General features: G+C 35.5%; 1 protein-coding gene across 3 annotated transcripts in view; it reads left to right on the forward strand.

The window, feature by feature from the left end:
• Positions 1-25,554, forward strand: part of ATG2B (autophagy related 2B) — a 63,770-nt gene that overhangs the window by 14,064 nt on the left and 24,152 nt on the right. For all 3 annotated transcript variants that reach the window (XR_012507400.1, XR_012507401.1, XM_010968757.3), the window contains exons 7-28: positions 3,190-3,286; positions 3,794-3,979; positions 4,949-5,103; positions 5,194-5,299; positions 5,992-6,253; positions 7,704-7,854; positions 8,532-8,624; positions 8,760-8,948; positions 10,726-10,999; positions 12,510-12,612; positions 14,281-14,479; positions 14,735-14,877; positions 19,256-19,413; positions 19,807-19,979; positions 20,457-20,607; positions 21,597-21,796; positions 21,965-22,045; positions 23,225-23,331; positions 23,590-23,682; positions 24,265-24,335; positions 24,720-24,796; positions 25,071-25,241. Coding sequence is in view for 1 of the 3 variants with exons in the window: in XM_010968757.3 (XP_010967059.2) it covers positions 3,190-3,286; positions 3,794-3,979; positions 4,949-5,103; positions 5,194-5,299; positions 5,992-6,253; positions 7,704-7,854; positions 8,532-8,624; positions 8,760-8,948; positions 10,726-10,999; positions 12,510-12,612; positions 14,281-14,479; positions 14,735-14,877; positions 19,256-19,413; positions 19,807-19,979; positions 20,457-20,607; positions 21,597-21,796; positions 21,965-22,045; positions 23,225-23,331; positions 23,590-23,682; positions 24,265-24,335; positions 24,720-24,796; positions 25,071-25,241 (3,240 nt within the window). In the remaining 2 variants the exon portion in view is untranslated. The remainder of the gene's footprint in view (positions 1-3,189; positions 3,287-3,793; positions 3,980-4,948; positions 5,104-5,193; positions 5,300-5,991; positions 6,254-7,703; positions 7,855-8,531; positions 8,625-8,759; positions 8,949-10,725; positions 11,000-12,509; positions 12,613-14,280; positions 14,480-14,734; positions 14,878-19,255; positions 19,414-19,806; positions 19,980-20,456; positions 20,608-21,596; positions 21,797-21,964; positions 22,046-23,224; positions 23,332-23,589; positions 23,683-24,264; positions 24,336-24,719; positions 24,797-25,070; positions 25,242-25,554) is intronic.

Raw genomic sequence — 25,554 nt, forward strand, 5'->3', positions numbered from 1 at the left:
AACTGCTGTATGCCAGGCCCCATGCAGGTTCTTGGGACAGCTGCAGGGACGAGTGGAATACAATCTTTGTCTTAATAAAAGGTGTAATAAGGGACATAGAAGTGGACGTGGGAACATGGAAGAAGGAGCCACTGAGTACATGTGATTGTATAAAAAACGTTTTTCCGAAGAGTGAAGGATCACCGGAAATCCTTCCTTGGATTGGAGCACCTGGTTAGAGTTTCAGCAGGAGGAAGGTGAAGATTAGAGTGGCAGCATTCCTGTTACTGATTGTCCCTTCTCCCCTTTGGTTGTGCTCTGTCCTACCTCAGATGGTACAAAATCCACCCACAGGTCTGAAGCCTCTTCATCAAATAACATGATGGGGTTGCTAATGGAGCAGAGAGCCATGTATGTGCAGATACTACAGGGAGTCCCTACTGTGGTAACTTCCTTGGGAAACTGAATGTGTCTATGCCTCTGAGGAATGCATTTACTGTCATTTGAAGAAGAAAGAACCATAGCGATAACTTCTTTAGTTCTGTTTTGATTAATTATAGCTAGTCCTCAACATTTGTATATTTGATTTTTGTGCAGATCAGAACTTTTGCACATTATGTATTGATTTGTATAAATGCCTTTTAAATGTTACTTTTGGACATCTGTGTATTAGGTGACAGATGAGCATCTGGAACTATTGCATGGTGGCATTGTCTGTTAGCCAAGGGCTTAATGTTTGGAGATATTACTGTTCTTGCGGTAATTTTTTGTGCAGCAACTGGAGTATTTGAGTACATTTTGTTCTTATTTAATGATAATGGCTGCTAAATGGAAAAATTAAAGTTCTGAATGGTAGCAGTGAGAAACATAGATCTCATAAACTTAGTACACTACAAAGATGACATAAGTTAGAGGCGCCCGAAGTGTCAGATCTTTAGTCTCTTTCATTAGACTTGTCTTTCAGCTGTGGGATCAAAATGGTATGGAATATTTCATGTTATTTTTAGTTCTCTGAGACTATTCACCCCTCAAGTAGTATGTAAGTTTGGTGTTTCACATCCTCAGTTTTATCAGATGTTTTTGGGAATGCATTATATATGAAAATAGGGAACTGCTTATATTGAATTTAGAGACGTTTTGTTTCAATTACCGTGTTACACTGAGTTTGAAATTTGGTATTTTATTTTATTATTATTATTATTTTTTAACATTTTTTATTGAGTTATAGTCATTTTACAATGTTGTGTCAAATTCCAGTGTAAAGCACAATTTTTCAGTTATACAAGAACATACATATATTCATTGTCACATTTTTTTTTTCACTGTGACCTACCACAAGATTGTGTGTATATTTCCCTGTGCTATACAGTATAATCTTGTTTATCTATTCTGCATATGCCGGTCAGTACCTACAAATTTTGAACTCCTAGTCTGTCCCTTCCCACCCCTCACCCTCTTGGCAACCACAAGTTTGTATTCTATGTCTGTGAGTCTGTTTCTGTTTTGTATTTATGTTCATTTTTTTTTAGATTCCATACATGAGCGATCTCATATGGTATTTTTCTCTCTGGCTTACTTCACTTAGAATGACATTCTCCAGGGACATCCATGTTGCTGCAAATGGCGTTATGTTGTTGTTTTTTATGGTTGAATAGTATTCCATTGTATAAATATACCACATCTTCTTTATCCAGTCATCTGTTGATGGACATTTAGGCTGTTTCCGTGTGTTGGCTTTTGAAATCTAGTATTTTAGTTTTTTTTTTTTTTTTAATATTTCCAGAGGAAAGTAATATGTACCTTGCTCTTTGTATGCCAAACTCAGAATTACTAATAATGAAATAATTCTATGAAAATTAGAAATGAAACTTTCTTAATCATGCATTCTAATAAAGATCAGAGACTGTGCTTTCAATGCTGAGAAATTACAAAACAGTTTTTAAATTTGGCATATGATCAGAAAGATTTTCTCACTTTCCCCAGCCTTAACTCCTTGCTGATTCATGGCCTGGGGTGTCAGCAGTCAGTATGGAACCCCATAAAACAAGTACTCCATGGGTCAACCTAGGTTAAAATTCTGGCTCTGGATCTGTTAGACCTTACACAAATCACTTAATCTTTGTGAACCTGTTTCCTCATCTGTAAAACAGGAACAGTACAAGAATTAGAGGAAATAAAATAAAAGCATCTAACATAGTGCTCCAATACTCAAAAGTGATAAATAATGATGATTATTATTGGAGAATGTCTTATTTTATTAGTTAGATAATGGAAATTTCTCAAAGTCACTATGTAATTTATTTTATTTTTTGTTTTTAGAATCAGAAGAAATTTGTTTTTCTCCTGGGAAAGATGCCATTATCCATATATAAATGTGTTTTCTTAATTGAATTATTTTTTAATTGTAAAATGGCATAAAAATAACAGGAGTCAGTGTTGGCATTAGAACTAAGAGGAAAGGCGAATGAAAACTAAGGCCAGCATCTGTAACTTCTCAGAATGTGATGAGAGAACAGAGTAGTTGCTTTTGTCAGGGTATATTCCACAGGAATCAGCATGAGAGTGGAATGGGGCTTTTTTCCTAGAGAGAAAAATGGACGAAGAGTTGGAAAAGAGAAGGGGGTTTCACATGAGCACTTTCTTCCTGCTGTGGCTCAGTGCCAGTGGGGAGTGGACTGTGTGGAGGGCAGCGGGCATTCGGAGGGCATGCTGTTGGTTATGAAGGTCCGTGCTGTTCCAGTAGGGAGTGTGATCCATGGGCAGACTTAGGAAAGCCAACTTTATTTGCTCTTGGTTTGAATCAAGCTTTAAAGATTGTGATTTGAGTCTTTTGAAATGATGATGAGAATGAATGTTCTATTACTGCTATCTTAATATTCTTTCTTGGAGACTATGTCTTAGGCCTCCTCAAATACCTTATGTCTTATGCCTCTTCAGATACTTTAAATACTCGGAAATCTCAGAGATGTGAGATATGACACTGGACTTGTCAACAGGGAATTTCTTCAGAGGATTTTCCCTTGTAGGGCAGTAGTTGGTGGCCTTGTATCTTTTCATTTAGATTGTATGAATTAGTAGAATCTTAGGTGAGGGAATCTAAGACTAAACAATCAGTATTCCTCTCACTTTATTAAAATATTCTGGGATTTGTGGTGATCTTATAAAGATTGTTCATCCTGAGTAGGTTTCTTTTTTTCTTTTTTTTTTAAGTTGGATATTGATGGGCAGATAGACTCTATACATCTATTCCTGTCGCCAAGGCAGGTACACTTGCTTTTGGATATGTTAGCAGCTATTGCTGGACCAGGCAAGTATAACTCTGTTACTATTTCTAATTCTTTAAACCCTTTTAGTTAAATTATATAGCATATTGTTTTATAGGAATATGTGAACTTAAAGCTGTATTATAAATAAGAATCCTCAATAGTTAAATTTGATTGGGTCTTTCAAATTATATTATGGCACAAATTATCAGTCAGATTTTTTTGTGTCACATACTTAACATTTCAGAACTGACTGACTTACTTCCTTGGTTGGGGATAGTACTTCACACAACCAAGAAGGTATAATTCTTAAACACAGTAAATAGGACATATTAAAAGCACTCTTTTGAATGACTTATCTATCAAAGATAAGATCTTGTGATTCCTAGCTGGCTACTTAGAGCTCTCACTTAGATGTCTGATTGTTAGTGGTGATTTTGCACTGACTGTGGTAGTAAGTTGCATTGATATTGGATAAATGGGTTGAGAGAGAAATAATTAAGTAAGTCCAAATTTAATTACTGTTTTGCTTTCCTTTTGCATGCTTGTAGAAAATTCAAGCAAAATAGGGTTAGCTAATAAAGACAGAAAAAATCGACCTATGCAGCAAGAAGATGAATATCGAATCCAAATGGAATTAAACCGGTATTATTTGAGGAAAGATTCCCTCTCTGCCGCTGTATCCTCAGAACAAAGCTTTTATGAGACAGAAACGGCTCGTACACCTTCTAGCCGGGGTAAGCAACTCCAAAAGTTGACTGCGGAGTCATGCGTTATCATCACAGACCAAGGTGAACTTAATTTTGGCTGCTGTGATGTGGAGTGTAGTAATGAAGAAAACAGGAGATCCGTGCTGTAAGAAGGTTTAAATTGTGTATGTTTATCTAACCACAGCTTTACAGTGATGCTCTGGCACATGTGTGCTGCAGTATCCTTTCTGATTGTGTACTTTTGTTTTGTAAATCATGATTTATTCTATGGAAAGTCAGTTAAAAATGTGGATTTGCACAAAAGATAAATTGGAGGTAATTATTCATTTTGTCAAATTCTTATGTGCTCACATAATGATCTGCAGTGGCTTCCTTTAAATAGGAACCTTTGTCTGTTAATCTTCCTATCAGTTGTCTGTAAATTTAATCTTTACCCAGTTTACTTTGCATTTACAGGTGTTTCAGAATGTGTAAGCACTAATACCGTAAATAGTAAGAGTCGATTTAAATATGGAATGTTGAACTAAATAAAAAATTAAAGTCTACTCAAGAAATTTTGACCATACAGACTTCATTTGCATGAGGGTAGAACAATCTCCAGAAAGAAGGAAGTGGAACATGAACAGAATTCTAAATAAAATATTGAACTCTTTTTTTTTTTAAGTAATAGCTGTAGCCATATGAAGCTAGGGATAGCAAGATATTAATACAGTTTTAGAATCTGGACTGTTTTAAAATCATATGACACTTAAAAATAGACCATGTAATATGGATTAGCATATGTTTAAAAAAAAAAAAAGTTCACCAGTAGGCTAGCTTATCCTTCTATTAGCTATCTATGTTGCATCCAAAGAAATTACCCCATTGGAAGTAACATAAAATTTAGGGCATCACTGTATCTCTGAAAGAAGAATGTGTTATTAATATATATTAAATTACTTAAAGATGTGAATTGGGGGAATTATAATAAAGTTGACAAATTTTCATTCTCTCTAGAAGAAGAAGTTTTCTTCTCCATGGCTGATATGGACATGTCCCATAGTCTCTCTTCCCTTCCACCCCTTGGGGAACCCCCAAATATGGACCTCGAGTTATCATTAACTAGTACATACACCAATACCCCAGCAGGATCTCCACTAAGCACCACTGTGGTAAAGTATTATTTAATTTTTGTTCTATTCTTGAAAAATTGCTTCTAAAATTTTGCACTTTATTAATGTGCTTAAAAAATTGTTTTATAGCTTCAGCCAACTTGGGGAGATTTCATTGATCATCATAAAGAACAGCCAGTAAGAGGGTCAGCATTACCATCCAACCTAGTTCACCCAGCATCTTTACAGAAGACTTGTAAGTAAAAAAACACATTTGTTGATAGTTTTCACTGGTATTTTTTAAAAACTTGAAAAAAAATTACTTTTGAAGAATGCCATTCTACTGATTCTTTTCTTTTTCTTCATAAAATTTCCTTTGGTCTAGGCCATTTAATAATGTTTAGAAAGAAAATGAAGCATTGTTGAATAATTCACTGTGAAGTGTTTTAGAATAGTTGCCTATTTATTGTATTCTTTGTGTGTTTAAATACTTAAATATTTTTATTAAAAAGTATACCATTAAGTTTCATATTATTGTTGCAGTTCAGGAGTCTTAATCAACTATCTGATTTTTGTTTCACTGTTTACAGTTCCCTTAAGAGAGAACCTCAGTTTTCTTTTCTGCAAAATTTAGTTGAAGTAGACACAAAGCTTAAAGGAAATTTGGTCAGCAGCTTTTGGTTAATCTCTGACTTTTTCCAGGACAGTTTTATTAATGCAGAAGTTTTGTTCATATGTTTCCCTGTGTAACATATTTTTTTGTACTTCAATTATCAAGGATCCTGGATGTAAAATGCAGAAAGATTACAGTTTATTTTACTTATTTCGTTGATTCAAACTGTTCACATTACAGGTGATCACACATTAGTAATTGTTTTATACTTTTGATGTAATGTGTTGTTTCAAGTATTAAATTTTATGTATATAATTTGAACACATGTATTTCAGCTCTCCCGTCTAGATCTGTGTCAGTGGATGAATCCAGGCCTGAACTTATTTTTAGACTAGCTGTGGGAACTTTTTCAGTCTCTGTGCTTCACATCGATCCTTTATCTCCACCTGAAACGTCACTGAACCTTAATCCGTTGACATCTATGGCGATAGCTTTCTTTACTTGTATAGAAAAGATTGATCCAGCAAGATTTTCAACAGAAGATTTTAAGTCTTTCCGAGCGGTATTTGCAGAAGCTTGCTCACATGATCACCTTAGGTAAACTCTTGTATTTGTTAATGATCCTTGGAAAAGAACCAAATATGGACTTTTCATTTATCCATCTACCCATCTCCATTTGTTTTTCTAATTCACGTTTTATTTGTAAATGAGTGGAATGAGGTTTTCTTGCAGTACTGCAAAGATGTTTACCATAGAATGTCTCACTCAGGTTATTTGGCATGTGAAACATTCAGATATAAGATCTAGGTAATCTGGAGTTTTCTGATTATCTTTTCTTTAGTTCCCTGCCCTGCTTTTGTCAAGTTTCTTTGGCCACATTTTGCCATCATTCTCCACTGACACCATTATGATCATAAAAATGGTTCTTATTGTCACTGGCTTAGCAGAGATGGCGGTGGTGAGAATAGAATGAACTAATGAAAAGGGACTTGGGAGTGATTCATACGCCACTGCCCGTGGGGTGGGAAGTGATACCAAGGCTGATCCTGAGCTTGAATTCTACATTTTCAACTTCCGCTTAAAAAAAAAGAATCAAAGCTGTTGAAATAGCTACCGATCTTTTCATGGGTTGAGTCCTAATAGATGAAGAGATAATTAAATTTATAAGTATGTATAATATTGTTACTGTGTAAGTGGTATTTTAATGAGACTGACCTATAAATTCTCCAGTCATATTTTATATAATGACTGAGGCTCATATGTTATTATTTTTAGAAAATATTTTGGGCTTGTGTTTTAACTTTAAATTCTTTGAAGCATTAAAATTAATATGCAAAGTAGCTTTTATATCTAGCATATCTAGCAAAAGAAACTATAGGTTAGGACCATAATATTTATAATAAAACTGCAAAAATATTTTTTCCTTCCCATTTTTGACAAGGTTTCAAGTATCTGCCAGTAGGAAATACAACAGAAGTAACAAAAACTAGATACAGAACTTCATTTGAGTTCTACTGACTGAAGTTTTTAAGATATTGCATGATTCCTCTAGATAATTGTAAAAAACTATTACATATATTTTACGGATTTGAAAGGCTTTATCCACTGCAGTGTAAATTTTTAAATGTAGAAGAGGGAAGGGCAGTGTTGGGAAACATATCTTGGATAATTTCCTGTCAACAGGTCTGATTTCTTTTTTTTTTTTTTTCAATTTATCTTTAATTTTTAAAAATTTTGTTGAAGAGGGAGGTGATTAGGTTTGTTCATTTTTGATGGAGTTACTGGGAATTGAACCTAGAACCTCGTGCATGCTAGGTATGCTCTCTACAACTGAGCTATATCCTTCCCCAGATCTGATTTCTTTGTCTTACATCAGGGAATGGGAAATTTGAAGCATCTTTCTGGTTAATATCCTTAAGAATATTAATTATTACTAACAATTTGAACTTGTCAGAACAGGTGGGAATTAACACATATACTATGCTTTGAGACATTGTTTAATCTAGAAGTGTATGGATACACTTACATGCTGTGTTTTTCATAATAGATTTATAGGTACTGGCATCAAAGTGTCCTATGAACAAAGGCAAAGATCATCTTCCCGATATTTCAGTACTGATATGTCCATTGGGCAAATGGAACTTTTGGAGTGCCTGTTTCCGACTGATTTTCATTCTGTTCCTCCTCACTATACAGAGGTAAATGCTAGATGCTTTCCTTTTGGGATTATTCTTTAAATCTGTCTTGCTTTTTAAGAATTGTATGAATAGCAATGATTTTCTTAAAAAAGACATAGGAAGAAGTTTTTTGTGCATGTTTGCATTTGTATTTTGTTGAAATAGATTTTTAATTATGGCATTCAAAGGGATTATAAGAGTGAGTCACATTTTTAGAGTTGACTTGTTTTAGAGGCAAACAGGTTATGGGACAAATGACTTCGTTTCACTAATTTTCCAAGCACTGTCAATTTCAGAACAGTTCTGTTATTCAGCAAATGTTTACTGAATGCCTACTGTGTGCTAAGTTCATTTATTATTAATCTGATTTTTTTCCTATCCTAAAAGCGGGTCCTAGAGAAACTTTTCGAAGCTATTGAAATAACATTTTTATTGCTATTGCTTTGCCCTTGTGTCTTATTTTATGTTCACAGGGCTTTCTGTGAACCCACGTAACACTCTGCAGATGTGATACTAATGTCACAGAAGTTGACCGGCTTATCTAAGATACATTGCTAGTAAATAACTAACAGTGAGACTTAACCCAGATTCTCTGACTTCAAAAAGCTCTTCCCACCGTTATATTAGTTCTTCTATTAATTGATGTGATTAATTATAGCTTAATATTGTACATTCAATTTATCTTCTTTGTTTTTAAGCTTTTAATGTTCCATTCCAAAGAACGAACTGACTCCCACCCTCCTGTGTGTCTTCAGCTTCATTATAAGCATTCTGAGAATAAAGGACCCCAGGTAAGAGATCTTTTTGTGTGATTACCATCTGTAAATTTTCATTTGATATATATTTTATCACAATCACAAAGTTTTAATTTAATTTTATAGAATTGCTCGTTATCATATTAATACTTTCTTTTTTTTTTTTTTAAGAGTAATCAAGCAAGACTTAGTTCTGTTCCTCAGAAGGCAGAATTACAAATTAAATTAAACCCAGTATTTTGTGAGCTGGATATCAGTATTGTGGACAGGTTAAATTCTTTGCTTCAACCCCAAAAACTTACTACAGTGGAGATGATGGCATCTCACATGTATACTTCATACAATAAGCACATTAGTCTGGTAAGTATTTAAAAAGTTGCGACTACTAATCATAATTATAGCCAGTTAATAGGCATACTGGGCTGATTTCTGAACTTAATGACTATTCTTAATGGGTTAAATAGCATATGTTATTAAAACAGCATTATTTGTAATAAAAGATGGAGACATCTTGTATATCTAGATAGTAGACTAGGTAAATAGGTTGTGCTATTATACTGAGTGAAATTTTATGCTGCCGTTGTAAACGATGGTTTTAAAGATGGTACAACAACATGAAGAAGGCTCATGAAGTATTACGTGAGAAAGTAGAATGTATTATTCCACATAAATTATTACAACTGTGTAAATAAAATTGTATATAGGGAAAGAATGGCTGGAAATACACCATTAGATAAGTTTTGCCTGTTTTTGTTCTTCAGATAGGTAACACTGACTGTTTTAGGGTGGTAGTGGAATTAGATTTTCTTTTCTGTGTTTATCTGAATTTTATGAACTGTGACAGTAATATCTTCACAAAACTGTATCTATTCACACATGTAATAAAGTACTTGAATTTCCTTTAAAGTGTAGCCCATATAATGTAGGATATACTTTTGAAAATGGAAACATAATTTATCATATTGTGTTAGCATCACATTATATCACTTTTACTTAGACCTGATGCCTGGTGTTTTTTCTAAAAGCAAATCAAGTAAGTCAGATTTGCAAGATGTCTGCTAAGAATTTTACAATCAGGCACAGACAGAGACAACTTTGGCTAAAAAGAAAAGGGAAAAGATATTTTACTACATATTTGCCTCTCCCTTAATTAGTGGTGGGTATTCATATTAAATCAACATTCTTTAATTTTTTACTATCAACAACTGCTAGTTATTTTAAATTCTGTGGAGCTAGTGTCTATATCTACTGTTAGCCATAGATGTGTTAGGATGATGATTTAATCTCTTGAGTTATTTTTGCTGAGAGTAGGGGTTAGTATTGGAAAGTCAAATAGGGGAAAGAAAGAATATGTTTGTTAAAAATCCAAGTGTTAGCATAGAAAGGGACCTTTCTAATTTAGGAAGTTAAAGACTGATCCATGAAATTGAGGCATGTTATCACCTACACTATACTCTGGACTAAATCTTTAAGTTACAGTACATTTTAGAGAAAAAATAGAAATAGACTTTAATCTGAAGGGCTTGTTCTTTGGCCCTTTTATTGTAAGAGGGCTTTAAGTAAATGGTGCATACGTGTTTTGGTTTCTAAGAGTTATTTGATGGGATCATACCCTTAGGTTGGATGGGAGCTCAGAGTGAATCACTTAGGGAGTATTTGTTTAGAACTTGTGCTGTGCCAAGCCTGGGCTTAGTCCTGGAAATAGAGATGAGTCAGGGATGGGTCTTTGCACTTGGCGTAATTCTGATTTCACATTGAAGTCTATAAAATAGCATATTAATGGATAAATCCTTCAAATTGCATTTATTTTACTATAGTGATTTTTAACCATATTGAGTTTGTTGATAAGCTAATTCATTTTTAGTCTAGTAGGATGTGTATACATCTGTAGCACCTGTGTTCAGTTTTATACGAAGGTGTAACTTGCCAATAGTTCTGACTTTCGTCAGTACTGTTGCATTATAAAATTTCATTATGCTAAATTAACATGGTAGTAGTTAATACGAATTGTATTTTAATGCATTATCCTTAAAGAAGAAGCAGTGATTATATATATTGTGATGTTGAAAACCAGTGTCGTTTATGTTTATTTGTGTAACTTAACATCTTGGCATATTTTTGATATTTTGTGTTTTAGCATAAAGCTTTCGCTGAAGTATTTCTAGATGATTCACATAATCCTGCAAATTGTCGGATATCAGTACAAGTTGCTACACCAGCGTTGAACCTTTCTGTTCGCTTCCCAATACCTGATCTTCGATCAGATCAAGAGAGAGGACCATGGTTTAAGAAATCACTTCAGAAGGAGATTCTTCATTTAGCATTCACAGATCTAGAATTTAAGACTGAATTCATAGGAGGATCAACCCCTGAACAAGTTAAATTGGAGCTTACCTTTAGAGAACTAGTCGGTAAGGTTGAACATGCCTGTAGAAGAGTCAGACTAGAAATGACTGTTACCAAAACTTACATCAAGAAAAACTATAACAGTCCCCAAATGCAATAAACTTAAAGACATATATTAGAAAACAAGAGTAACAACTTTTTTCCCCCAGTATTGTATACGTATGTAAAATATAGGTCAGTTTTTTAGAAGGAACTATGATCCATGATGACTCACTTAGAGAATATAGTGCTTTAGCCTACATTTTAATACTGCCTACCACTTACATGTTGTAGGACTAATAGTAGCCAGAATTTATTGAGTGCCACTCTGTGTTTGCTATGTGCTGAGCATTTCCCACATATTGTCTTGTTTCCTTTAATCGTCATAGTTATGATAAGCTTATTATTTCCAATTACTTTTGGTTTTTGTCTCTCTCTTTTTTTTTTTATTTTTTGGAGGGAGGGTAATTAGGTTTATTTGTTTATTACAATTATTTTTAATGGGGGAACTGGGGATTGAACCCAGGACCTTGTGCATGCACTCCACCACTGAGCTATACCCTCCCCATCCCAATTACTTTCCTTTTTTATAACTGAGGACTCCTACTGACTTCTGAAGAGGTGCCTTCCAACGTCACATAGTAGTAAGTGTCCGAATCAAGATTCAGACCCGAGCCTGAACTAGAGCTTGAGCTTTCAACCATCATACTAGTCTCTTGTGACTTTTCTTTGTAAAATGTGGTACGTTTTCGTGTATTACTTTGCTTTCGTCAGCTAATGAAGACAGTATACAGACTTAGAGTGAACCCAGTGTGTGAGGAACTCTGGAGGATCCTGACTTTTTCTGTGGTTCCTAAGCAGCCCTCCTCTGCCTACCCCCCCAGCCCCTCTCTGCCACCACACCCCCCTCTGCTAACCTCCTTCTCTGGGAATAGGTTGCAGTTTCCCTTCCCTTGTTCTTGTTGAGTTTTACGTATCTATAGACATTTAAAGTTGACTTGCCAATTATGACTTCGTGAAAAGGCCTTTAGGGTTATCTGGAGCCTTCCCTTGTCTCTAGTGATAAGAAACTCACTATTCTAGTGGAAAGCCATTCTTTGTAAAATGGAATGAAAAAACATGTATGGGGTTATTGTGAAGAGATAATTCTTACAGTGCTTGGTACAAAATAGACATTTAAGAAATGCAGTTATTATCCCTATGTTTCTAGATTAAATGCATAAACTTCTATGAAGAAGAATCACTAGGTGGCACTCAGTAAGTGGTAGCTGCTGCATTTAATATGTCATGATGATTGCACTGTACACATTAAGGCTTTGAGTTCAAATAGCAAAATGCTAGCATCTTTAATTTATCTGCTCATCCTGTCTCCTCACGTGCACATGTGCAGCAGGAACAAATGAGTAAATTCTGTAGAAGTCAGTGTTGCATCATGTCCCTGATTTAGAGGATCTTTGTTCCTCTAAGGAGGAAAGTACCTTTTCTGTTAGCATTTGAGAAGAAATGAATTTCAGTTAATCAGTCTGGTTTTATTAGGGTCATTCCAGGAAGGTAAAGGAGAACCATCTATTAAGTTTTTCCATGTGGCTAGTGGAGGAGATGGAGATACAACGTCGTCAGATGACTTTGACTGGCCGCGGTGAGTGCCAAATGTCTATGGTACATACGTTTAATGGGATTTTCCTTTCAAAAATAAGTTGCTATAGTTTTTTCTGTGTGTGTGGGCTTTTTTTGGTTTTGTTTTTTTTTTTACTATTTTGGCTATTAAATTTAAGCTAAAAATATTCAGCCTTGATGAGAGAACCAAAAGAAGATGGAAAAATTAAATTAAAAAAATATATTGAGTACTACTTTGTCAAAGGTGTCTGTTAGATACTGACAGGGATGGAAATATAAAATGTGTTCTGTGGCCTCAAGTTACCGAGCCTAATTAGATGGACAAAAGAATCATTAACCATTTTAAAAATAGTTCATTTTTAAAAAGGGCTTTAGTGGAAGAGATACCATATAGCACCATTTGGTTAACCGTCAAATGAATCTTAGTCAGTGATTGTTTTAGGAAAGTGTTTTCAGGTCTGGGGCGCTTTTGTAAAACACTCATCTTGGGCACCACCTTAAGATTCTGAAACAGAGCCTGGGCATCAGTGTAGTTTAAAAGCTATAGCAGGTGATCCCAGTGTGCAGTTGGACTTAGAGCAGCATGGCTTCAGAGGAGTCTTAGGGAGGAGAAATCATTCTTTAAATCAAATTATCCTGATAGTGGGCTTGGGTTATATTTAAAAGAACTTAGTTTTCTCTGAATAATGATCCTTTATTATGTTGAAAACTGAGTACGTGAAGTCTCTCAAAGAATTAAAGCGATCTATTTTGTGCCATTTTTTTTTACTTGCCTTCTTTTACAGCCCTGCCCCCTATGTATCAGACTATTAGATGCCTGGGTAGGCATTATCAGTGCATGCCTGATAGTGAGCAGGAGTTTAGAGCCTGAGTTTTCATCATAAGAAACAGATCTATTTCAATTAAGTAGTTTGAAAGCATGATTTGCATTAGGATATCTATAGATTAGGAGACAGGTTTTTAGTTCATAAATAGAAACAACTGGCACCACCTGCTTAGGGGAAAAAAAGCTGTTGTAGATGCAACACAGCTGCTTTGTTTGAGAACACCATGCCTCCTCGTGACAGCGGGCTGATGTGGTGATAAAAAGGAGACCACCGAGCCCTGTGCTAGTGTTGTGCCGCGGAGGATTCGGGAAGGAATGGCGTTTCTGTGGCACACAAGCTAGTGTCGTCAGAGGCTCCTGATATTTTGGGTTTGTAGCCACAGAAGACCACCAGTAACACAAGCCTATTGAAATTCCTGAGGGAAAAGATGGCTTTGCTGTTCTGAATAGATTCCCTAATCAACCCCTCCTTTTTTCCACTCGGACAATTATATAATGTGAGGTTTCTCAGGTATGCAAGTATTCCATCATAGTCAAACAGATGGCATGTAGGTGAATTTGGCTTACTGATAATATATAGAATTCTTAGGTAAAATTTGCTGGCTATTAATGAAATTTTAAAATAACCCTTTTATTCTCAAAATATCAGATTTTCAGTTAGCCAAGTATAAAATGTTAATGTTCCTTTATTTAGTTGTTGCATCAATTTCACACTTTTAAGTTTACAGCAGTAAACATAACTAGACTACAAATTCGACTCCTATCACCAATGACTTAATCAGTGGGCTTTGTATTAGTTTGTATACAAGTTAGTTTTGCAGTTTACGCTTAGATCTTGATTTTTAAAATGGTCTCTGTTATCAGAATTGTACTGAAAGTAAACCCACCAGCCATGCATTCCATTTTGGAGAGAATAGCAGCTGAGGAGGAAGAAGAAAGTGATGGTGGCCACTATCAGGAGGAAGAGGAGGGAGGCGCTCATTCGCTGAAAGACGTTTGTGACCTGAGAAGACCAGCCCCGTCTCCCTTTTCTTCTCGTAGAGTAATGTTCGAAAATGAACAGGTAAAATAAAAAGTGAGCAAGCAACAAAGGAATTACCTTCTATCAGATAGCAATGGTTTTAATCCTTTAAGTAAAATACATTGTATATTGTTTTTGTTAGATTTTTAGTTCCAAGATTAAATAATGTCTGTTTCTCCCTTGGTTAAAAGTTACGTGCTTATTTAGTTGCTCACTTAGTTGTATGGGTAGAGCAAGAAGATAAATACAAAATGGTTATTTGATGCATTGTTTCTGCACTAAACTGTTATGTTTTAGATGGTGATGCCAGGAGACCCTGTAGAAATGACAGAGTTTCAGGATAAAGCAATCAGCAATTCTCACTATGTGCTGGAACTTACGTTACCTAATATTCATATAACACTACCTAATAAAAGCTTTTATGAGAAGCTTTATAATAGGTGAGTTTAAACACGTTTAGTTGAATCTTTGGGATCAGACTTCTCTTCCTAACTGCCTCCCTGTCGCCCTACCTCCCTGCTTTCCCTCTTGCCCCTTTTCTTCCCTTGCGACAGTATTACTGTCAGCTCAGTGTACTTGGTGCGGTGTTTACCGTAGAACTGTTACTGTCACAGTGGGCTGTTGTCATAGCGGAGTTTCCTGACCAGTGTGCCTGGTAACTGGGTTACTGATGTGTGAGGTGTTTATTCCTGTCACCCTCAGTTGGCTAGTTGCCCCCTGTCACCTTACCACAGGATATTGAGAAAATGCATCTTCTTCAGGTACAGTGACATGAAAAGAGTTGGGAGGTACTTGTAATAGAGGACCAACGGGTACTAGTGTAGAGTCCGAGTCCTGGAGTCTTTGTACAAGGAACATCCCTTCTCAGAGTTAAACGGAAGCATCTGGTTAGAAGTAGAAACTCTAACTTGTAAACTTGTGTATAAAACTGAAGTTCATTACATGTAAGTACCTTGAAACATATACCAAGCAAATATGTTGAAATAAATGGCATTCTAGGATTGGAAGGTCATAGACTCTTGGCCGGTTCACCCAGTCCCTGTAAGCTCAGTTTCCTCATCTGTAACATAGAGATGATACTTGAATGGGTCTCAGTGGGTTGTTGGGAGCATTAGATGATGTACATGTGGAAGGTTCTGAGAGCAGTGCCTGGTGTGCAGTAAGCACTCAGGAGTCATCTGTTATGGTTATCATTCCACCCACTCTGGCGTACCTGAGGGGTGGTCATGTAGGTTTCTAGAAAAAGATGTCCTTAGTGTCTGTCATCCCTTGCTTCCCACATGTAAGCAAATTATCTAAATTTTTGTTAATCTTCAGAAACTCCAAACTGTTGTTTCTGCTGTAGATTTACTTGGTATCCAATAACCCTGGCCCTTTAATCCTTAACTGTTAATACTAAGCTCTGGGTCTCCTCACTGGCAGCCAGTGAGCGGGACGGTCATCCTTAGAATGAGGAAGTTAAGTTTCAGAAAGATCCACTTAGTTCAGTTGTCTTGAAGATGTGAGTCACAGGGCAGCCCACTGAGGCGTAGGAAGAAAATGTTAGTACTTCTATTTAACTTAAAAAAATCTGCTTTTAAAATTTACATTTTTATGTTTGTTTTATAATATAACATAAATAGTAACATGTAACTTATAAATTCACATTGGAAGGCTTTCACAATTTTTTTTTAAACTGTTGGGAGTTACACATGATCTGAAGTTTGGAAACCATGACCTCTGGACTACTCTCCTTATTTTATAGTTGAGCAGTGTCTGCTGAGAACTAACAAATGTGCAGGGCTAACAGCGAAATGACACTAGTGCAAGGTCCAGCCAGAGGTTTATCCATTTCTTTCTCCTTCTGCATTGATTGAGCAGGTGGCTGTTGGTTAAACTGGGATATCAGAGTAGTAATACGTACTTTAAATATTCCCTTTATGAATATATGTTCATTAACCGCTTCTTTCTTAAATGCAGGACAAGGCCTTTCTTTGATTATGAGCCACTGGTTAGCATTTTTGTTTACTGTATGTCCAGAAGACTTTGTCTAAAATATTCAGTTTCAATTCCTTTAGAGTGGACTGAAAAAATAGTTTCAAAGCAGTCTGAGTGCAGAATCCTTCCAAGTGTTTTAGGCTTTTTTTCACTGAAGCCTGTATACTTAAGTCATCAGCACGATATTGAATTAAACTGTACTTATAGTAACATACAGGTGGGATGAACAGATTTGAAACCAAACCCAGCCGACCCTTGGTGACTGTACAAAACATCATTCAGCTGGTGGGAGATGTAGTTCTCAGGTGTGCTGCAGCGTTCTGCCAGCAGCTGGCAGTTCGCATGTGAGGGACATCAGTGGTATGGCGGGTGAGGGAGCTTAAATCGGAACTGGAGAGTATCTGTTCATCTGGGGAGCTGCTAAAGAGAGTTTCTGTTCTTTCTTACTCTGCTCACTTCTCTGTCTCTGGGCCCCTAGAATTACAGAAATACTGTAGTGTTCCCCATCCTGTGGATCATATAAATCACATATCTAAGTTGCTCAGGGTGTGAATTCTTTGCCCCTTATTTGGCTTTTTTTTATTTTAAAAATTTTCAGACATTCTCAAACTTACAGAAAAGTTTGCAAATACAGTTCCAAGAGCTTTCTTTCCTTGAACCATTTGAGAGTAAGCTGCCGGCTTAATGTCGCTTTAGCCTTGAGCACTTGAGTATTTCTCACAAATAGGGACATTCTTCTACATAACCATAATTCAGCCATCAAAATGAGAGAATTAATACTATATGTTACTGTCTAATCCTCAGATCCCATTCAAGTTTTGCTAAATGCCTCAATATTATATATAAAATTAAAAAATATCTTTTTGAGCAGGAGTTATAACCAACTCTGCTTTTACTTCATACATGTAAAATACTGTTTTTTTCCTTTAGTGACTTGGTCAACTGGCTCTTTTTAGAAAGATAGTCCCAGGTACAGGAGGATTTTTTTCTATGTCAAAAATCTTTCAGAATAGAATATAAAAAAGTATTCTAACTGGTTTTATTAAATCACATATTTATTGAGCATCTATTATGTTTCAGGCTCACGGCCACAGAATCATGGTGCTGTGTCCTTAAATATCTTAAGTGTTTTCTTTCTTGATATTAGAGACATCATTCAACATTTTATAATAATAATCGTGTCAAAACTGTGTTTAGGCCAAAATACAAATAAAGAAAACATAGTAGAATCATTTGAAACTTACATTTACAGGTCACATATCATGAGCTCCAGGCTTTGTTTAAAGTAATAGTTTTTCTTTAACCTATGAAGGTAAGAGAATGGTTGTAGGGAATAAGGTAAAGAAAAATTTCCTAAGAAACTTCTTCGTTTTCACTATATGTTCATACAGGAGTTTAGACTAAGATCTGGGTTTAGACTCTTGTTTCTTTGTCCTGTGAGTAACATGTGCACGAGGCGGTGGGCCGCATGAGTACCGCACAGTTCTGGGCGTCACTGTCAGTGTGTCTGAGATGAGACATGCTTCTGCCCCGTGTGCCTGGTATTCCTCACCCAGTGATGCTTCCAAAAAGAGACCTTTTAGGTGGAGATTACAATCTACTGAGAGTTGCAGTACTCAGTCCTGGTTTATACTTTCTAGGGCCTCAGAAGCTTGGGAATTGGCCCGGGAAGTTCCTAGACAAGTGGCTTCTCACAGGAAGGGGCCTGGGCTGCATCATCGCTTGGCACCTTGATTGGTATTCATACTAGGCTTTACGATGAGTCTGTGTTTCTGGCAGTCCTTCCATGTGAGTCATCCACTGGTCCTGCCCTCAAACCTGCAGTGCCTGCAGTGTGACAGCCACTGTGCTAGGCACATATAACGATGACAAAAACACAAATCCCTCTCTGAGGGGCTACAGTCTAGGAAGGGGAAACAAAAAAATAGCGTAGCGATGATTGAATTATGTATGTGAAGGATATGCTATGGGTCCAAACCTAACAAAAGTCTTTGTAGAGGACATTGGAAAGTCTGAGCTTTCATGGCAACATAAGAGATGGGTGGTGGGGGTGGGGCATCTGAGTAGTGACGAGTATTTCTTTGGAAAAGTAGGATGTGGTGGTAGTCTAGCTTGACATGTATCCCCTCGTTAATCACCAGTGTTGACTTGACTGTTGCACTAGTTAGAAGGGGTTCCTCTCTCTGTTCCCTGTTCTACACGCATTGCTCATCTCACGCAGACTTCCCAGTGAAGCTGTGCTTTCTGTTGAAGAATGAAAAAGCATGTATCCCTAGAGAAAGTGAGAAATGGTAGAGAACTCAGCTGGGAGCTGGAAGTTACCTGGGCTCTGGTCCCAGTTCTCCCACTGATTAGCTGTATGACCTTGGACAGATCACTTAACCTTTCGGAGACAGTTTCTTCAGGTGTAAAGTGAGAATAATAATTCTCCCTCGGCTGCCCCATGGGATTGAGGAGAGTCAGATGAGACAATGTGTAATCTGCTACAGTTTACAGAGGGCTCTCATACACATAAACAATCTTCCTTTTGTTCTTTTATGGGTTTCTATTTTTAATAAACTTCCTCCTTTAAAGTGCATTTGAATGTGTGTAATTTGGACTCAGGTAGACACTAACTATACGGATTCCTTTCTCACTGCCTTGCAGTATAGCCATATCAGTTATTTTTCCATTGAGAGAATATAATTGATGCTTTAAAAAAAGTCTTTTGTAGAATCTAATTTCCATTTCACCATTGAGAAAAAATGTATGATTCATGTGACTTCTTAAAGGGATATTCTTTAGTTTATCTTCAGCTGAACCAGGAGTTATGTATTTATTTTTCAACTTCTGTCTTTATAGGATCTTTAATGATTTGCTGCTTTGGGAACCAACAGCTCCTTCACCAGTAGAGACATTTGAAAATATCTCATACGGTATTGGGCTTTCAGTAGCCAGTCAACTGATTAATACCTTCAGCAAAGATAGTTTTAGTCCATTTAAATCTACAGTTCACTATGGTAATGTATTTTAAATTTCTTCTGAATTAAATGCCTGGCTTATCAATAAACAAAGTGGTAACCTTTTACATTGATGGATTTAAAATTTTTCTTTGATGTTTCCACTTTTAACTATGTTTTATAATACCTTTTAGTAAGTTACAGTATTTCCCCACTTCTAGATGTTTATTAAGAATTTTATTAATGTTATTTTAATAATGATAATATATACATTGCCTGAAGTTCAGTGGTGAAGAGAAAAACATAGAAAGTACATTTTTATTGTCTGTCAGGTCCTTTGTAAAAATAATGAGATTGTAAAATAAATAAATATTCTTGTGACAATGTTCAAATTTGAATGCTGTTTTAGTAAGCTGATAGAAGAGCTGTAATTGTGACGTTTGTTTCTCATAGATGAGGAGAGTGGATCTGAGGAGGAGACTCTGCAGTATTTTTCTACTGTTGATCACAATTATCGTTCCCGTAGGAAAAAAAAACTAGACTCTCAGAACAAGAACTCACAGAGTTTTCTCTCGGTCCTTCTGAGTATTAATCATGGATTGATGGCAGTGTTTACAGATGTAAAGGTAAAGATTTATAAATCCAAAATGATTTTTCAAGTGTGTCTTATTTTAAGTCTACCGTAATACACACGTCTAGTAATTGAGGCAGTTAGAGGCTGTTTCAGTGATGATGAAGGTCAGTTTTCTGATGCATGCCACAATGACAGCACCTTTGGAAGTTTAGCTTTCATTGCAGATCAAAAGGCAAACATTACATGGACCTTCTTTTGGAAAACGTGCTGGTTCTACTCCAGAGATGGTAGCTAGTAATTTATCTACAATAAAGGAGGATGAAGTACAGGGATTCATTTGGCAGAAGAGGCCCTGGGGTGCATAGCATTTAATTATTCAGTTTTTAATATGTTGAATGGTTCAGGACTCGGATCACTGTGCTACTGTCTGGGAGATCCTCCCAAGCTAAATCAAGAAGGAGCATCTCAAGGGTCATTCTTAATTTTCTGCATTTAATTAATGACTTCTGTGTTCTTCTGATCTTATTAGCAAGATAATGGAGATCTGTTGGAAAACAAACATGGTGAATTCTGGTTAGAATTCAATAGTGGTTCGTTATTTTGCGTGACTAAATATGAAGGTTTTGATGACAAGCACTACATCTGCCTTCATTCCAGCAGCTTCAGTCTCTACCACAAAGGTAGGACAAATGTTAAATATGTGTTTTGTTCACTTCTGGTTAGACATGTTTACATTTTGCTTAATAAAGAAAATCTATTGAGAATAGAACTCTTGATATTAGAAACTATTTTCTGTGGGGTGTTTTGATTCCAGTGGCAAAGTAATAATTATTGTTGATTAGAAGTTGACTTTATCTTCTTTTTTGGCAATAACTTTATTGAGATATAATTTACGTACCATACAGTTCACCCATTTAAGGTATACATTTTAATGATTTTTAGTATTTTGCAGAGTTATGTAACCATCATCACAATCAACTGTAGAACATTTCATCACCCCCAAAAGAAAGTCTGTACCCTTTAGCTATAAACTGCCACAGCCCTCCAGTCCCTGCTAGCCCTAAAACCACTGATCTACTCTGAGTCTCTATGGATTTGCATATTCTGGCTGTTTCATATAAATGGACTCATACACTAAAAGGTCTTTTGTGGCTGGCACCTTTCATTTAGGATGATGTTTTTAAGGTTCATACAAATGTATCAGTGTTTCATTCCTTTTTATTGCCAAGTAATATTCCATTTTAGGGATATATCATGTTGTATTACCCATTGATCAGTTGTTGGGACTTTACATTCTTCATTCTCTCTTAAGTGTTATTTCCTTTTAGTAACAGATAACAGAATTAACATTCTTTGAGCACATTCCCTGTGTTACTTTGTGAATAGAAATAAGATACACATTCTTAGTGTTTATCAGATTTTGTTTAAAGTTAACTTTCCTAGCATTTCAAATCTGTTTTTTTTTTAATTGGGTACTGTCAGTCATATCAACAGTAGTAGAGAAGAAACGATTATTAATTCCAAGCTGGTTCTTGGTTATTTTGCCTCCAGGATTATGTTTGTGTGTATATTCAGTGGAAGTACATGGACTTTTGTTTTGAGTTACAGAAGTTAGTGACTTAATTTCAAATAATCATTTTGTTGTATTTTCACCTTATTGTGGATGTAGGCATGGTGGATGGAGCAATTCTTCCTACAGAAACACGACTACCCACTTCAACCCGCCCACATTGGCTGGAACCTACTATTTATTCCTCTGAAGAAGATGGCCTCAGTAGAGCTTCTTCAGATGGTGTTGGAGGAGATGCTTTGAATATGCTCTCTGTTGCAGTTAAAATATTGTCTGATAAATCAGAGTCCAATACAAAGGTTTGTGTTTTGTACTTTTTATACGATTAAGTATTTGTTGCTGATTTGATTACTAGCTAAAAATGACTGCATAAATGCAGCACATTTATTTTCTTAGAAAAACTTTTCAAGTTTTTGAATTAGAGAGTTATGTAGGTGATACATCTAAGTCTCTGTTGCTCTGTATAGGAATTTCTCATTGCTGTAGGACTGAAAGGAGCCACTCTCCAGCATAGAATGCTTCCTTCTGGGCTTAGCTGGCATGAGCAGGTAAGAGAGCTGTTATGTATGTAGTGATTTATCTTTTACTTTATTGGTATATAATACACATACTGGAAAAGTTAATAATTCATAAATGTTCAGTGCTTATTGGATTTTCATGAAGTAAACACTCCAGTATAAACACTACCTCTTATAGTTAGGAAATAGAACGTTATCACCACCCCAGGATATAATTGATTTTTTACCTTAAAGCTTGGTTCCTAAATATCTCAAAAACAGTGTTATCTTTTATGTCACTAAAGGGAAGGACTTCTGCGTCCCAGGACCTGTCGAGTGCCTGGCGTAGAGGACAGTGAATGATGTGCTGACTTGCACTTACAGCCATCTGCGCTTTAAATGCCATAATTTTAGAATTATTCCCTGTGCCAGCAACATGCTTTGAGGAATTTATGAGGATTTCTGTAATTAATTTCCAGTGTAATAACTGTATGTGGTTGCTTACCCTTTTCAGAGGAAACTTTGGGTAAGAAGTTAACTCTCTATATGAGGAGGAAAACTAGCACACTGTGACCCTTGTTCATTTTCCTTAGAAAGAGAAACCTTTTCTTTGTGCTGGGAAAATAATAAATTGTTTTAAACTTGAATGTTAGAAACTTTCTGAAACATAAAATACATATATAGAATATATAGAGTCAGGGCTAGAGAGATGGTTAGTCAACTAACTGGTTGTAAGGGAGAGATTTAGCTCACTCTTTTTATTTAGATAGAAATATAGCAGAATAAATGTTGGTGAGAAGGACTGGTTTTCAGACTGAGCTGGCTATACACAAGGAAAGAGAACTTCTCCCAACAATGGATTGTATAGAAAACCAGACGGAGAGTTTTAAACAGTCTTTAGCAAAATTTGTTTTTTTCAAGAATTATTCCAAGCAAAGTAATGTTGAAAGTATATTATACATACTTTGTTAGTTTCAGAGGATATGATTTTTCCAAGGTCTCTCTGTAGCATTGCAATTGTTAGATGGGCCTCTTCATTTCAAATTCTAGTTTTGCAAATACTTTTTGAAATGAATTCCTTTAAAATGATTTTTTTCTTTAAGCGGTATGATTTTCCATTAAATGGTTGCTTTTTTGTGAGCTATTTTATTTTACATTGGTATTAAGGATATCATATCAAAACTTTTTTTTTCTTCTAAAGCAGGGCATTTTATATTTTTGTGATTATAGATTTTATACTTCTTGAATATTGCTGATGAACCTGTTCTGGGATACAATCCTCCAACTTCATTTACAACCTTCCATGTTCATCTCTGGAGCTGTGCACTTGATTATAGGTTAGTTCATAAATGGAGCAAAATAAAGTTTGATTCTTTAAAATATGTACTAAGTTTTGAAAAAATGTATAATTCAGTAGAGTTAAGGTTCAAAATGCTCTTTAAAGGGAGTTTCTTTTGTTGCAGCAGACTAATGTTCTCTTGTTTCTTTCTTTCTTTTTTTTTTTTCTGATTGAAGTATAGTTGATTTACAATCTTGTGTTAATTTCTGGTGCACAGCATAGTGATTCATTTTCTCTCGTTTCTTTGTGGTATTAGGCCTCTTTATTTGCCAGTTCGCTCTCTTCTTACTGTGGAAACATTCAGCGTTTCAAGTAGTGTTTCCTTGGATAAATCATCATCTACTCTCAGGTACCCGCGCAAACTTTACTATACTAAATGTTTACACTGTGTACTAAATGCATCTGTTCCAAATGTACTAACAGAGATTTATTTAAACCCTTTGATTAAAGTCTCAATCTTCTGTTAAAATCAACATTCTTTTTACTATCAATCATGTCCCTTTATCCAAGTTTTCAGTTTTTCATTCTTAGATGATTTGTCTCATCTCTTCTGTTTGTTACTATATTTCATTTTTAGGGAGGAAATTAATTCTTGAGACTATTAGTTTTCTTTTTAAAACATATATATAAACTTCCCATAACACCTGATACACTTCATTTTCCTAATTTAAACCTTGTGAATTTAAAACTACTGAAAATTTAGAATTAATTTGAGCAGATGATTTAATCTCATTCTTCACATCATTAAAATTTTTCTATACCGATAAACAATGAATTTTAAAGAAATGTTAGATAATGTAAGTTAGAAACTACATATGGCTTTGACTATATATATATATCAGAAAGAATGGTGCGACTAAGTCTGTAGTGATCATGTGACATATATTTAAGGTTAGTATTTTAGATCTTGAGTTTATCTTTTTTTTTCCAGAATAATCTTGGATGAAGCTGCTTTATACCTGTCTGACAAGTGTAATACTGTCACTATAAATTTGAACAGAGGTGAGAGTTAGAAAACAAAATCTGGTATAGATAAATGCTCTTTTATTTTTTGTATGGGAATATTTTAAAGCATTTTAACTCTGTAATAATGCCAAAGAACTAAGGCTGTTATCAGTTTAAATATTGTAATATCAGTGTGTGATATAAGTAACATTGATGAAATGTATCAAATTATATACTCTGTTTTATATCAAGCAAATTTTATTTCTAACTAAAAATAAACTGTAGGATTTTTGTGGGATGACATTGTATTTCCATTACATTATGAGTATTTGCAGGACTACTTGCCATGACTTTTAAAGAAATGCTAGTTTATTAGGTGTTGGTTGGATAAACATTTTTTGAAAGTTAACAGACATTTTATTTTATTTTAAAAAAATTTAGATTATGTTCGTGTGATGGATATGGGGCTTTTGGAATTAACAATAACTGCAGTGAAGTCTGATTCTGATGGAGAGCAAGTAAGTTATTAAAATAAATGGATGTTTTTATTTAAATCTTCTTTTTTATAGAAGACATTAAAAACATACTGAACCTACTGTAAAATTATTTTCCTGCATGCCTAATTTTGGTCAAAAATAGAGAAAATATTTTATTAAGGTTGAGGTATTATAAATATGTATTTCCTGTGACAAGAGAAATTATATTTTATTTAATGTAAACCTACATTAAAGTTTTTTTTTCCTCTTGTTTTGGAAAACACTTTTATCCTTTTTTCCCCTCTGTCCTGTCCAGACTGAGCCGCGCTTTGAATTACACTGTTCGAGTGACGTTGTCCATATCAGAACGTGCTCGGACTCTTGTGCTGCGTTAATGAATCTCATTCAGTACATTGCAAGCTATGGGGACTTACAGGCAGCTCACAAAGCAGACATGAAGCCTGGAGCCCCTCAAAGAAAGATGAAGGTACCGTTGCCAGCATCACTGATTAGAACCCATTCACGCCTGCCCTACTCCAGCCGCATGAGTGACTTGTTTACATCAGGGAGGTCTTCCTGACAGTCATAGGGTGGAAAGGAAACTTTGAAATATCGTCACTCTGTTCTTTACTTTCAAAGTGATGGGATCTGGGAAGGTGACTCCATGAGCCTTTTTGGAAAACTGTTCTACTGTTTGATACTTTTTGTTTCAGAACATTAATCTTCTCAGCCAACATACTTTTTTCCAGGCTTAAGTTATTTTCCTGTGTCCTCAGGGAAGAAAGCATTTATCATGTAGG

Source organism: Camelus bactrianus, chromosome 6, assembly GCF_048773025.1.
Source record: "Camelus bactrianus isolate YW-2024 breed Bactrian camel chromosome 6, ASM4877302v1, whole genome shotgun sequence".
Classification (NCBI taxonomy): domain Eukaryota; kingdom Metazoa; phylum Chordata; class Mammalia; order Artiodactyla; family Camelidae; genus Camelus; species Camelus bactrianus.